We start from the raw sequence: 15,721 nt of genomic DNA on the forward strand, positions 1-15,721 counted from the left end.
TAAATAACAACGATTTGATTGCTATATAAATACTGTGTAACATCCCAAACCAGCTTCTGATATATAGATTGCTAAACGAGTCCCCGTTAGGAACCGTTGTTATTACAATGAGCGTATTTCAAAACGTATCTAACGAACGAGTTGTAATAAAATTGGTTTCCAACAGGGACGAGTGTAGTTAACTACATGTATATGTACAGCGGTGACACAAAAATAAAATACCGGGTTCGTAAAAACCAAGGTACAAACTTTGAAGGCTTCAGAAAAAAATACAATTATTATTATTCAAGTCTAACAGTTGTGGAGAAACGGAAAAAATGTAAATAATTGATTGAGGCAAGAAAATGTTATGTCAAGCAATATATGGATAGACGAAGAGACAATGGAGTTCCCCTAGACATGGGACTTATGGAAGTGTTTAACGGTTAACGTTCGGCACGGGGGATAATCGACTAACGCTATAAATGGCATAATAATATGTAATGAATGGCTGATTAGGACAATGACACAAATAACCGCTGTTACGCATGGATTAATATAGATATCCTTAACGATATGTAATTCAACAATGTATAGATATAAAGTAGTCCAGAAACACTAATTCGGGAAATGTAATGTAATTAATTAATTTACGTTGGTAAAACAGAGTGCTATTAAGTCACTCTGCATCAATACATCACCATCGAATAATCAGTTCTTGTTTGTTTGATGTTTGTATACTCTTGTACGTTGATGTTTTTTCAGAGAAATAAAAAAATGAGACTGAAAAAACAAACTGTTTGTTTGAGGTTTTTGCCACCATCAAACATGAATGCACACTTTCTTTTGCCCGCCAGTATATTCGGCGGTATGGGTCGATTAATTAAATATAAACTTGTATTCATATACGGCATCGCCTTACGGAAACGTCGACATGCGCGACGTGTTTGCTACTGCAGTGAAAAAAAACATTTAACCATTTGACTTATTGACTGAACGTACGGCGGACACCTCAGGGTGGTGGGTGGGGTGGGATGGGGTTGGGTGGTGATGTCACTCAGGGTACAAGTGGGGTCAAACCCAGCTCTTCGACGCAATGCACATACACTCCGATCACTGTGCTATCCCTTCGCTCCTCAATCTGATTATATATAACAGGAGCCAATGAAATCAGTTATAAGAAAAATAATGGTCTTCACGTATGGTTCTTATGTTGGATCGAACCCCTAAAGTTAAATATAACAAACCAAATAATGGAATTTTTAAAGACACAAATAACAACGATTTCATTGCTATATAAATACTTTGTAATCATCCCAAACCAAAGCGATAGTCTATTTCAAACGTATGGGGGTTCAAGGGTTAGCTCGTCACGCCGAAGAATCGGGTTCGATTCCCACATGGTTACAATGCGTGAAGCCAATTTCTGGTGTCCCCCGTTGTGATATTGCTGAAATTTGCTAGTAGCGGCGTAAAACCATACTCACTCATTTGTTCGCGATTCCTGCAATAGGTAACGACGAAACTTACGGTAAAATATGTCAATAATACAGTTTTGAGATGTATGCGTAGTGTGTCTATGCATCTCTCATCTCTCATCATCTCCCACCGCCAGCCTGTATTGAACAACATCAACCGGCATCGTCAAAGCAAAGTGTACATGTATTTGTTATAATCGGGCTGGCGGTGAAACTTAATGAAGAACACCTTGTTAAAAAGACACACCGAAACTGATTTGCATAACTGATGACCATAACATATTGCAAAATATCAAATAGTAAAAATGATACAGTATAACCTCATACTGAAGAGAAAACAAGAACGACACAGAGAAGTAAAATAGCACGTCATATAGAAATGAGATAAACTAATCTGAGAAGGGATTCATACGTTATATACAAAAATATGATTATGAAAAACGGAAGGAACAGTGCCCCCCCCCCCCCCCCCCATCCACCCAAAAAGAAAAAAAACCCCGCAAAATCAATAAAAAAAAAACAAATAAAAATTTAAAAAAACAACCCCCAGAGAGAGATTTTATTCTGCGCGCACACATAATTAATTGTCCTGGTGTTGAATTCACACAACGCATTGACCTGAAAGGGAAGTAACTCTAACGGAAATCACCTTGTTGCCAAAATTAGCGCGCACATGTTGATATCGCTGAATATAACTAGGGTTGGCTGAGTTCGACGTCATATAGCATTCAGAGGTTAACTCCAGTGAACGATTCGCCTGGCATTTAAGTGCAAGTACTTCTTTTGCCATCAGCACGGAAACCCCGAGCCAAGTGACTTACAAGAACTAATTTCCCATAGCTGACATTTTGTGCATACATTTTCCGTGAACAGCAGAAGCATTTGACCGACTGATCGCGAACAACGTGCATCATGGCAACAGAGGCTCTTGTCAAAGGAAGCTGGTTTCGTGAAGTTAATGAAATGTGGTCTGGCTATGCTGTCTCGTTAGAAGTGGAAGAGGTCTTAGTTCACGAGAAGTCTGAATACCAAGACATTCTTGTTTTCAAAAGGTATTTCCACCAATTTACATAGCAACAACGCTGATTTGATACTGGCTGTTCCGTTCACCTCCCTGCTAATGTCCCCTTTTTAACGAGGTCACCCTAACCTTGTGGGCGGTCTCTCCCTCTATACCGTTTTGAGATGCCAGTTTTATGAATGTGGTTGTTTTAGAATATATTTGGGATCAAAATAGCACACAATGAATTTAATTATTAGAGTCATTCGGGCAACACTTTGGAGAAACAACATGGGCAGACATGTTTCGTTTTTTTCTGAATTAATAATAGGCAAGGTGTTTGTGTTGGTAGTGATCACATAAAACACATATCACATATATTTACTTTTGTCAATGGTTTCAAATGCAATGCATTGAGATAGCTTTCGCTGAGTCATATATGTAAAAAATATCTTGAAGGGAATTGATATTAAAAAACATGTCATCTCAATTTCTTTTGATATATAGGCGCCTATATCATGTTTTAATGAAGTTGATTAAAGTGGCAAAACTCCCAATCATATATCCCTTTTTAACAAGGTCATCCTAACCTTGTGGACAGTCTCTCCCTCTATATCACTTTGAGATGCCTGTGTTATGAATTCTGGAAGGGAATTGATTTTTAAATACATCTTACCTCAGTGTCTTTTGATATATCAAGTGTTAATTAAGTTGATTAAAATAGCAAAACTACCAATAATATGCCCCCTTTTTAACAAGGTCACCTAAACTTTGTAACCTCTGTAAATAATAACATGTCATCATGCTCTCTAGCAGGAGGTGATACATGTCATTGCATCCCAATTGCATAGATCAAAAGATCCAGATAAGCGTTTGGTGTTGTGGGTATTTTACCCATGCATTTTAAAATCATTGGGTATCAGTAATTCTATCTGGGTATTCAAATTTCTGTTACCAACTAGTTTTTACACGTTCGTATTTAAGTTAAATATTTAGAAACACTATTTATCTAGTCCCTGCAAACTGGTGTCGTGTGGGTTCGAGAGCTTTATAGGACTCAAAAATACCAAGATACTTCCACAAGAAAGTGTCCTGGCAAATGATCATGATGTAACTATCATCGTGGAGTTTGGCAAGGTTGATGGAATGCCCGTTTATAATTTCAAAATAAGTTGCTGATTTGCTAAACAAATACGTAGGGTTACTTCACAATATTTTGTTGATACGCACAAGTTTTATTTTTGTAGCGTATCTGTAATGTTCGTTGCGTATTTGATACGCTTTGATATTATTTTACTGCATATTTCTGCATTTCTGATGCATATTTTACGCAGATACGCAGCTTATCTGGAGCTCTGTGTTCATGATTTCAATCACTGGTTTGTCAGCACCATACCCATGCTTGTGGGTTTCTTCCATTGTATTTGACACATTTGTGATGTCATTCTATCGTATGAACAGTCCAATATTTTTCAGGATTGGACATTTAGCTATCTAACATTCATTATCTTGAACCAATATTAAAATTTATTTACATTTTGAATTGACGGAACTATTGATGATTTTGAACTTTATTGGAAACGTATCACCAGTGTTGCTCAAAAACACATTGTATAATTTGAGGATGTGTAACTCAACTGTCAACCAGACTGCGACACATGGCAGTACAGTGTGATGCTAACTTAAATATTTTCAAATATTTCTATAATCATCGAAAGCTTAGAACATAATATGTATGACCCGTGAAGATCCGGGGTAGAATAGGTCTTCAGCAATCCATGCTTGACGTAAAAGGCGACTAACGGGATCGGGTGGTCAACCTCGCTGACTTGGTTGATGCATGTCATCGTATCCCAATTGCGTGGATCGATGCTCATGATGTCAATCACTGGATTGTCTGGTCTAGACTCAATTATTTACAGACCCCCTCGTTAAACAACAAACCAACCAACCAACATAATATGTATAGTGTTGTCACCTCTTTACCTACCAGTATAATGTCAGATAAACATCAGGACTCTTATATTTCCTGTAATCCCTGTCAGCATCGTTTATAAATGTGCAAGCGATTGATTAAATATGTGTTTACAACCCCATCAAACTGCAAAGAGCTGTGCATCATGCAACATATCAAGATGTCGGAGCTTGGCGCATGTGCAACATTACACATGCATAACTCACTACTCGCAGAGTATTATACAGGCTACTGAGAGTTCTGGTTTGTTTTCAAATATTTTCCACAATAGAATGTAAATTATGAAAGTGTATAAGTAAGGAAATATCCTCGTAACTCTCAATTCCTTAAGGGGACAGGGGTGGCCCTGTCATCTAAGGTGCAGCAATATGCTGTGCAGAGTTGTATCCCTTGGTCTTGCCAGAAACCTATGATTGTGGGTTTGAATCCCAGTTCCCCTCGATAATGTTTCTAAGTTTATCAGCACTATACCTGTGGTCGTGGGTTACACCAAAGTGGTAAATGTCTGAGACCTGTATCACTACGGGCTTTCCTTCCTCATTAAACTGACACATTGTGATATGCATGTAACTGGAATACTGTTCAAAGTGGCGTTAAACCCAACTCACTCTCTCAATTCCTTAAAAACAATGGGCCGATAAGGAAAGGGGAGTTGCCCTCTATGGCAATATCTGAGACCTGCAATACTAAGAGCTTTCCTTCCACATGAAGCTGACACAGCATGATACGAGTATACCTGAAATACTGTCTGAACAAAAGCGACATTAAGCAAACCACACTCATCCCCCGTTAGCAAAATCATTCGCCTTCGAAACACAGCTGGCTCTTATTGAATAGCAAAGTATCTACCTGTGGACAATCCTATTTGTGTATTTATTAATCTAAATAAGGTGATGCCTAACTTTTCATCACTAACATCTTATTGATATTAGATACACGGTCATAGTGTTTAAGGGGCGGTCGGGTAGCCTAGCATTCACTCATCACGCCGAAGACCCGGGTTCGATTCCCGACATGGGTACAATGTGTGAAGCCCATTTCTGGTGTCCCCCGCCGTGATATTGCCGGAATATTGCTAAAAGCGGCGTAAAACCATACTCACTCACTCACTCACTCATAGTGTTTAAAATATTGCATGGCTGCCATAAGGACCCAGAGACTTTAGAAGCTGCGCTGCAAGTCCGAACTGAACTCATCAAACCCTCATTGAAAAAATTGCAGCCTATTGTGACAAATGAATAGACACGTAAATTTACTGCAGGCCATAAGGACAACTTGACACTAGTTCTACCCGCCTTCCACCTGTGGGCATTTTGAACACTGCACAGTCATTACATGAAATTAAACAAGTACCGTATTCAACGTAATAAGCGCCCGGGGCGCTCTCAAAATTAGAAATAGGGGGCTCTCATTAGAATATAATTTTGGTGATACAAAAACAGAGTTGTAAAATTTCGTGGTTTATGCTGGCAGCCTGAAATGATACAAAAGAAAATTATCATACATGACAGATATATTTTCCCGAATTTAATTGCCCATAATTAAGGGTGCATATAACACACGAGTGCGTATTATACACAAATAAATAAGTCTTGTGTACATTGATCAATCGGAAGGGGTGCTAATTGGGATTGTTCACCAGCAAATATATTAGCAAATGTCGCTGTGGGAGCTTATTAGAGCGGGGCACTTATTACGTCGAATACGGTAATCGAATTAATGTGCATAAATGTGCTAAAATCACTCAAACGTCAGTAATATATTAGGTCATGAAATTTATGCAGCTGACTAGCAATATAGCAATACTGTCTGGCTTACGATCATATATTTATGCTTTAAACATGTGCTCTACATTTTTTAATTTTTTTTAGAAGTCTACATACCAAGAAATTGTCAGTATCTAGGACATTCATGACAACATGTTAGCTTGACCGTACTGAGCACCCGACACCAACGTATTCCCCCCTCAGCAGTGTTTTTAACTAAACTGCATGTAACATGCATGAACACCTCACGATAGCTCGAATAGTTGTAGTATGTTAGCCTGTTCTTTTTGTGTATTATAAATACGAATGTTTTCAAGCAAAAACTGATGTGTATATGCAGATTTTGAGTATGAACTTTTTTCACAAAACAAAAACATTCCATGTGATATTAATACTGGAAATAGAATGTCAACACATCTTAGGTGTGAAAATTTGTCCCGTTTTTATAATACAGTGATCCCTTGCTATAACGCTAACTTGGGGTCCAAATAATTGGTGATTGTTTTAGACATTCAGTGGTTTAGTGGAGGTGGAGTCGTAGAGTGTAGATGACCAACACAACAGTACATGCTTGCTCGGCCTACCTAACACGATCTACGCTGAGTTTGAAAATTAAAAATATAATTAAAAAATGTACATAAATTTTGGGAGCCATGCGTTACCTCTCGCTATAACCCAGTTAGCGCAGTAGTAAAGGGTGCAATAGTGATACGAAATGGTGACTCGTCAAGCTGTCCCATATCTAAAAACTAACTAGTGATAAATTATAGTATTAGGTTAACACTGAATAATATTTTGATCATGTATGTATATTTATGACATTGAAAGTAACTAGATTTATGAGATGAGAGAAAGATTTATTCATGGTACAATAATGACTGGAAGAGGTGGAATAAGGGCCTTGAAACATAACTACAGACAGCCTACAATATTTATTATATATTTATCAAATGAAACATCAACTTTTCTGAAGCATTTCAACCGCCTTCGTGGTCTAATGGTAGAGCGTCTGCCCGGAGAGCGGAATGTCCGGGGTTCGATCCCCAGCCGCGTCATACCAAAAGACGTTAAAAGATGGTACTTGTTGTTACCCTGTCTGGTGCTTGGCATTAAGGGGCTAAAAAAAGGACTGGTCGGCTCGGAGTCAGTATACTGTGTCTGAAAGGGGTATTCATGTTAAACTGCAGCATGGTATCTCAGTGAGCTAGCACTATAAATCGGCATCCGGACTAGTACAAGCAGCCACACACACACACATACTCGTGCATGCACGTCGCTTTATAAGTGCAATAATCATGGACGCGACGTTAGACCCCATTTCACCTCACCTCTGAAGCAAAAGGTCCATTGATAATTTAGCCAGCAACATTGTCACAAACAAATCTCAAACATCACAACTTCATTCTTATATGTTCATCAGGAATGTCATCATCCAAATTTGTTTGGATCAGAAACCAGCTGTGACACAACAGCAATCTAATTACGTGTCTTGCTTAAACATGACTTACAAAACATGGCTACTAGCGAGCAACACTACATGAAGTTTCACTCGAGGTATAGCTAGTTTTATGTGTTCCTCGTTCACAAATGGTTAGGTTTCATACCATAAGCTGGAGGCTGGACTCATAAAGCAGAAAAAACATGTACCCCGATTGACACTGCTACAACAAGTTTATCTTGCCAACATGTTTTAATCTGCCGTCCAAAAAAATTAGAACAGATTGATACTTGATACATGTAGTAAAGAGCTGTTCGACTGAGCTGAAGATAACTTGTACTTTGTCATGTTTCTTTCCTTGACTCATAAACTGTGTGCAGCTTTTTGCTTCGTAGCGGGATGCGAGAGGTTTATCGTACTGCTCAGAAATCCATGTGCAACATGTTTTCCTGGTGGCGGGTATAAGGGATTTATTTATTCTCCAACTCAGAATTATATTTCCCTCCCTGGTAGGATATGTAGTATTTCATCAAGATCATTTGAACCAATCAAATCTCAACATGGATGATGGTAACATAAAAATGATCAGAGATTTTAACTAGGATTGCAAACTAAGTACCCTTGGCAGGCAATATTGGAGAAATCATTATATTGGGGACTCTTATAGATCCGGGGTAGAATAGGTCTTCAGCAACCCATGCTTGCCGTAACAGGCGACAATGCTTGTCGTAAGAGGCAACTAACGGGATCACGTGGTCAGACTCGTTGACTTGGTTGATCCATGTCATCGTATCCCAATTGAGTGGATTGATGCTCATGATGTCAGTCACTGGATGTTCTGGTCCAGAGTTGATTATTTACAGACCGCTGTCATTTTAGCTGGAATGTTGCTCGGTGCGGTGTTAAACAACAAAGATCAACATTATATTGGGACTCTAACTTTCCTAAATTCAGAGGACCCGTGAAGATTCTGGTTAGAATAGGTCTTCAGCAACCCATGCTTGCCGTAAGAGGTGACTATGCTTGTCGTAAAAGGCGACTAACGGGATCAGGTGGTCAGACTCGCTGACCTGGTTGATGCATGTCATTGCATGATCCCAATTGCGTGGATCGATGTTCATGATATTAATCACTGGATTGTCTGGTTTGGACCGATTATTTTCAGACCGCCATAATATAGCTGGAATATTGCTGAGTGTACCAACCAACCTCAACTCAGAGGCATTTTAACATTGTATTTTAACATTGCATTCAATGCAATAATGTTAAGCTTTATTTTAAGCCTCTTCCTTTGTGTTTATGTCCTGTTACCAGTTAAGTACAAGTCAACTCTCGAAAGCTATTATAAACATTAAGCAATAATAATAACAGCATGAATTGGAAAATGTTTAATTCCAATGGGAAATTTTTAACGACACTTGTTGCAGACCTGGGGCCGAATATCAGCCTCTGAGCAGGTCTAGATGCCCTGATGATTATTGTTGTTTTGATCATGTTGAATCATGAGGTATCTATCTAGATAAGCATTATCACAATACGAGAAGGGTCTAATCAGTGTGATGATGAACCTTTAGCATGTTTAGAGTGTGTACATGTGCAGTGGGTCAGGGTGAAGATCTGACCTGGTGTATTTCACCAACTGACCTACTGATGTGTCGATACACGCTCTGTGAAGGGACCTGTGAAGATCTCACCCACTGACCTACTGATGTGTTGATACACGCTCTGTGAAGGGACCTGTGAAGATCTCACCCACTGACCTACTGATGTGTCGATACACGCTCTGTGAAGGGACCTGTGAAGATCTCACCCACTGACCTACTGATGTGTCGATACACGCTCTGTGAAGGGACCTGTGAAGATCGGGGGTAGAATAGGTCTTCAGCAACCCATGCTTGCCATAAAAGGCGACTTTGCTTGTCGTAAGAGATCAATAACGGCATCGGGTGGTCAGACTCGCTGACTTGGTCAGAGCACCAGATAAGCTTTTGGCGGTGTGGGTATTTTACCCATGCATTTTAAAATCGTTGGGTATCAGTAATTCTATCTGGGTATTCAAATTTCTGTTACCCACTGTTTTTACACATGTGGGTATTTAAGTTAAATATTTAAAAACACTATTGATCTAGTCCCTGCAAACTGGTGTCGTGTGGGTTCGAGATTGTCTTTATGAGTTTCTTGTGTAAGTTGGGGGGCACAGGTGGCCCAGAATTTCTAAGGCGCCGCGATTTGCTGTGCAGAGTTGCGTCCATTGGGCACGCCAGAAACCTATGATTGTGGGTTTGAATCCCGGTTCGCCCTGATTATGTTTCTAAGTTTGTCAGCACCATACCCGTGCTCGTGGGTTTCACTGAAGTGGTTAACGTCTGTGACCTGCATCACTTCGGGCTTCCCTCCCACAGCAAGCTGGCACGCCGGGATCCAACTGGAATAAAGCGGTGTTAAAGCCAACTCACTCACTCACTCTTGTGTAATTTGTACCTGCACAAATAAGGGAGAGATTTTTTTTTTTTTAAATGGGGGATTTCAGCACTGATTGAGTAGAATATTTTTACAGTCAGCGCTGAAATGAGGACCCAAACTTCTTTTTTTCTATTCACAACTCTTTCATTTTCAGAATATCCACCATGGCTATACCCCCTCCCTCCTAGAATATTAAATGATCGGCCCCCATGCTGAATCTGTTGACTGAGGGGTATGGTCTTTGAAGTAAAAACCTGCCTGGCTCTGTCAGGGTCAATTTACATCTTGAATCCTGACAGCTGCTGACAATAAGATCACTGGGCTGTCTCCATCATCTCATCTTCATTGATGCTGCCAGAGGATCAGGTGCCTTGTTATCCACAATATAATAATGTAGGCAATCAATTTTATCTCTTTCAATACCAGTCAACCAGAAGCTTTTACTGCTGTGACACAGAGCTCCCAGAGACTGGGGTGATAGATGAAGCCTACATTCCTCTAGGGCATTATCTGTTTGTAAAACATCTTTGCTCCTACATGTTATACACCTCTCTGAAGGGCTATTCCTACTGTTTGTACATATGTAAGTTATGTTTATGGCGTTATTAAAATAATGCATTTACGACTTAATCAAGTTCCTTTTTTTATAAAAGATGTAAGCTTACACATTCCTAATGTCCACAACCCACCAAGAAAGCAAAGATTTGATGATGTTCGGTAATAGTAAGATTTCATAAAATTCACTAACCTATTTCTTTTACATTTTCATTGTATTCAGAAAATGATTGGTCCAAAGCTACTTGGGATTGTAATAAGATGTTTAATGGATCGGGAAATTGGTTGATTGAGAGCGATATGCATGGTTAATTGATAACTGAGACAATATAACAGAACTAGAATTTGTACTTTGCTAAGAAAGTTTAAATTCCGAATCGTATTCATATATAGTACACAAAGTATGTGATCTGGACTACCAGCTTTGTGTATTCAAGGGGCGGTCGGGTAGCCTAGTGGTTAAGCATTCGCTCGTCACGCCGAAGACCCGGGTTTGATTCCCGACATGGGTACAATGTGTGAAGCCCATTTCTGGTGTCCCCCGCCGTGATATTGCCCGAATATTGCTAGAAGCAGCGTAAAACCCTTATTCGCTCACTCACTCACTCACTCACTTGTGTATTCAAAATGAGACATAATGCCTTTTTCAACGCTACAGAAGTGTTCAGGTTTGTGTGATGCCTGCTGTAAGTCAGGTGTGTGCTTCATACGGCATTCTGTTGTGTATGGATGTTTGAGAATGACCTGATGCCAGATGTGTCTGTCGACACGCGTTGATAGTGTTTGGTTTTATGTCCAGTCACATATGAGCTGAAATATTTCAATTAATTCTTTTACAGACAACAAAGAAAATATGATCTGAATTCCTCAATGGTCATCAGAATATGAAATTTGAAACTGAACCGGATGAGTCACATTACAACCATGGTGTTGGGGGGTCTTGTCAAAAGTTAAATAAGCTTCTAAAACTAAATTCTAATTTAACACACACCTATCAACAATGAACAAAAAAAACCAACTAAATGTTCAAACTAAATTAAAGATTGTTTACTACATTAAGCGTAAAACAACCTTAGCGCTACTGTCATAAGTCAGTGTTTTGGTATGGGAGTTAAAATCACCTTAGTGCTAAGATCTCTCTGTTCTGTTTCATGACTGAGATACAGCTCCATGGATGGCTGTAGATTGTCTTATTTGTGTACTCAACAACTAGTTGGCGCATGAAATGAACTTGGCTTCGTTTTACAAGAATGTTATGTGATTATGTTACGATATTTAATTGGCTTATACATTCAATTCCAAAAGAAACATGAATACCATACATGTTGGTTGATATATGAAGACTTACTCATATTCAAGAGATATTAGATTAGTTGCGTCCGGCCTTGGGCACGCCAGAAACCTATGATTGTGGTTTCAAATCCCGGCTCGCCTTGATTATGTTTCTAGGTTTGTCAGCACCATACCCGTGCTCGTGGGTTTCACCGAAGTGGTAAACGTCTGAGACCTGCATCATTTCGGGCTTTCCTCCCACATTAAGCTGACACGCCGCGATATAACTGGAATACTGTTAAAAATGGCGTTAAACCAAACTCACTCACTCGCTCTACACGAGTAAACCAATGAGATTAATACACGTTGAGGTCAGACTGGTCAACGAGGGCCAGGCATGGTTCATTGATAAATATATAAGATATACAGTAAAAGCTTCAACTATTAAATAACACAATATTGGAATCGCTTAAAAAAAATAGTTTCAGATACAATTTCTTCGATGATTGCATAAAAATCCTTTGAAGTTATACTATCAGGTATTTTTTGACTGAATGATGGATAGATCTCGGAGAAAATGTGTACTTTACCAGAAAATACAAATGGTTATACAACAGTGCCTAGCAGAATCAGGATCACGGATCATGTTGCAGCAACTGAAACATTTTCGGCGGTGGGGTCATGCTTAAGAGGAAGGCAGATAATTCAAAACAGATTTCTTTAAACCCAATTTACTCATCAAATCATTGCTTGTCCACGGACATCCTCGAATATGTATATTACTCGCCCTACTTGTAAATCTTACTTGGCACGGGCATGGTATTTTTTAATCCCTAAAGAGACAACCAAATAGATCGGGTGGTCCGGCCCTGTGACCTGGTTGATTGTGTGCCATCTATCTCGACTGCATGTATTGATGCTCATGATGTCAATCACTATTTTGACTGATCCAAACTTTATAGCTGGAATATGTCTGAGTTCGAACAAACAAACATACGCATGATACAGAGACTAGTTTTCAAATGTTAACTGTTTGGATAACTGTGTCTTTATCAAAATGATATACAAATTACATTCGCAATTGCGACACAGTGATTAACAGGGACGCTTATCTCTTACAGGTATATGTTTTGTTAATATATGTGGAATCGCATTCTGCCATAGCTTTGTTTGTCAAGTGATGTCGCCACATTCATAGATCCTGGTTTTGGTGTGATGATGCGAGTGAATCTAATTATTATTAAAAGTTTCCCCGACTATTGCACCATGTGTAGGTGTGAAATGAATAGAGAGAGCCACACGTCCCTGCATGTTTGGGCTTGTTGAATTCCATGGTAATAGGACCAATGAAGATCCGGGGTAGAACAGGTCTTCAGCAACCCATGCCTGTCATAAAAGGTGACTATGCTTGTTATAAGGGGTGACTTACGGGATCTGGTGTTCAGACTCGCTGACTTGATTGAAGCATGTCAACGATCCCAATTGTGTGGATCAATGCTCATGATATCAATCACTGGATTGTCTGGTCTCGACACGATTATTTACAGACTGCCGTCATTTAGCTGGAATATTGCTGAGAGCGGTGTAAAACAGCAAACCAACCAACCAACACATTTCAAATAGTGGTGGCAATTTTTTACTTCTCGATACAAGTATCGATCACAGTTACACAAATATTTGCTTTATTAAGTGTTCCATTAAGCACTTATACGTGGTGCAAGTTAATAGTGAAAACAGAAATATTTTCATTTGTTGTGCCATACTTAACACTACCAACTGTAAATCGTCAGTGTGACAGTTATTTGGCCATCCTGTCTATGAAAAAGATGGCTTACACACCACAGATAAGAGCACATGCTACCTGATACGCATCAGATCGCACAGTTGGTGTATTGTCCAAGCCCTAATGTGAGACTTGTTAGCATTATGTGTGACACACTGCAACAATCACTGACGTTAAGTAGATACCATATGCTACTTGGGCTGTGTTAAACAATATCACAGGGCTTGATTTAACTGCTGGCCCGTTGGCCCATGGCCAGTCAAAATTATGAAAGACTTGCTGAAGCAAAGAAGATGGCCTGTCTGGCTTGTCAAAATTTCACACCTACTCTGTGTATTTTTAATTTTGTAATGTGACACATCTTGTGAATTATGTAATTTTGATGATAAAATATTCAGGGGGGGGTGGTCGTGTGAATGGTTAACTCAAAGATCATCATGGTAGAGTAACACAACCGGCGGCCATTTTGTAATGTTCTGCAAAACATCTTTATTTGCTCTAAATCGTCACAAAATGGGGCAAAGCGAAGCTGAGAACTAATCTCAGAGTGCAGGAAATGACATTTTAGGGGTGAAGAGTTCAAACATGTTCAGGGCCCTCTGGGTAACTCAGCTGTGGCCTCCAACATTTAGTTATGGGCAGTTAGTTTGGGGAAGAGCCAGTTAGTTTGGGGAAGAGCCAGTTAGTTTGGGGAAGAGCCAGTTAGTTTGGGGAAGAGCCAGTTAGTTTGCGGAAGAGCCAGTTAGTTTGGGGAAGAGCCAGTTAGTTTGGGGAAGAGCCAGTTAGTTTGGGGAAGAGCTATGCAGTTAGTTTGGGGAAGGGTTAGTAACTTTTAAAAGGAGCAAGCCCTGCTGGCTACATATGAATTTGTTGTTAAATCTACCCCTGTTATCATACAGTTTATCTCTTTGCAACCCTGTGGAGATTCCAGGTTCTAATAAGCGCCCACGGCGATATTTGCTAATATATTGGCCAGTGAACGATCCCAATTAGCACCCCTTCTGATTGATCAATGTACAGAAGACTTACTTATTCGCGTACTATACACTCTCATGTGCTATATGCTCCCTTAATTATTGGCAATTAAATTCTGGAAAAATATATCTGTCGTATATAAACATTTCAGGCTGTCAGCATAAACCATGAAATTTATCTTTCAATTGTTTTTTTCCACCAAAATAATATTCTAATAAGAGCCCCCTATTTCTAATTTTGAGAGCGCCCTGGGTGCTTATTACGTCAAATACGGTAGGTCTTGGTGGTGGTGTCATTGCTCACAATGGCAGTGACAATTTTGCCTGGTCCAGCTGTGATTATTCACAGGCCGTCGTAAAAAAGCTGAAATGTTGCTGAGTGACTGTCGTTAAACAATAAATAAACAAAGATGTGTATCTGATGTCATCTGTTTCACTTGCAGCAAATCCTTCGGTAATGTGTTGGTGCTGGACGGAGTGATTCAGTGTACGGAGCGCGATGAGTTCACCTACCAGGAGATGATCACACACCTGCCCTTAAACAGTCATCAGAACCCCAAGAAGGTCAGATTTACAGATAAAAACATTTGTGCACATTTGCTTTTTAGGAATCTGTGATTTTTTGGAAGCACATAATGGAAACAGTGTTTTAACTTTAAATCTCCAACTGTGTCAGTAAGCTTCACTGCAACTATTTTCTTTAGTAGACAGCTATTCTGTTTTTGTACCGTTACGCTTAAGGACTTTGTTGACAATGTGCGAAAAAGTATGAGAAACGGCAACACTAACAAATTTGCAAACCGCACATTTGCAGACCTATTCTACCCCGGAACTTCACGGACTAATGAGAATGGAAATAACAGCAGTTGTTCAATAAAGAAATGGAGACATTACTGCCTGGGAATTGACAATGTCCTTTTATTTGCAGGTGCTTGTAATTGGCGGCGGGGATGGAGGTGTTGTTCGTGAAGTGTTGAAGTACCCAAGTGTAGAACAGGTTGTCTTGTGTGAGATAGATGAGGTGAGTGGACATGGTCC

At 39.6% G+C, this 15,721-nt stretch overlaps 1 protein-coding gene across 2 annotated transcripts in view; it reads left to right on the forward strand.

The window, feature by feature from the left end:
• The window catches only part of LOC139477376 (spermidine synthase-like), a 47,077-nt gene that overhangs the window by 8,234 nt on the left and 23,122 nt on the right, over nucleotides 1-15,721 (forward strand). Inside the window, exons 1-3 of one of the 2 annotated variants that reach the window (XM_071259935.1) lie at nucleotides 2,148-2,509; nucleotides 15,127-15,247; nucleotides 15,612-15,704. In XM_071259935.1, coding sequence (XP_071116036.1) covers nucleotides 2,370-2,509; nucleotides 15,127-15,247; nucleotides 15,612-15,704 — 354 coding nt within the window. In that variant the 5' untranslated portion in view covers nucleotides 2,148-2,369. Of the gene's footprint in view, nucleotides 1-2,147; nucleotides 2,510-15,126; nucleotides 15,248-15,611; nucleotides 15,705-15,721 lie in introns of those variants that run through there. The other variant, XM_071259934.1, reaches the window with a different exon arrangement.

The sequence above is a fragment of the Haliotis cracherodii genome, unplaced genomic scaffold (genome assembly GCF_022045235.1).
Source record: "Haliotis cracherodii isolate W230 unplaced genomic scaffold, xgHalCrac1.p SCAF_33, whole genome shotgun sequence".
In the NCBI taxonomy this organism is placed as follows: Eukaryota; Metazoa; Mollusca; class Gastropoda; order Lepetellida; family Haliotidae; genus Haliotis; species Haliotis cracherodii.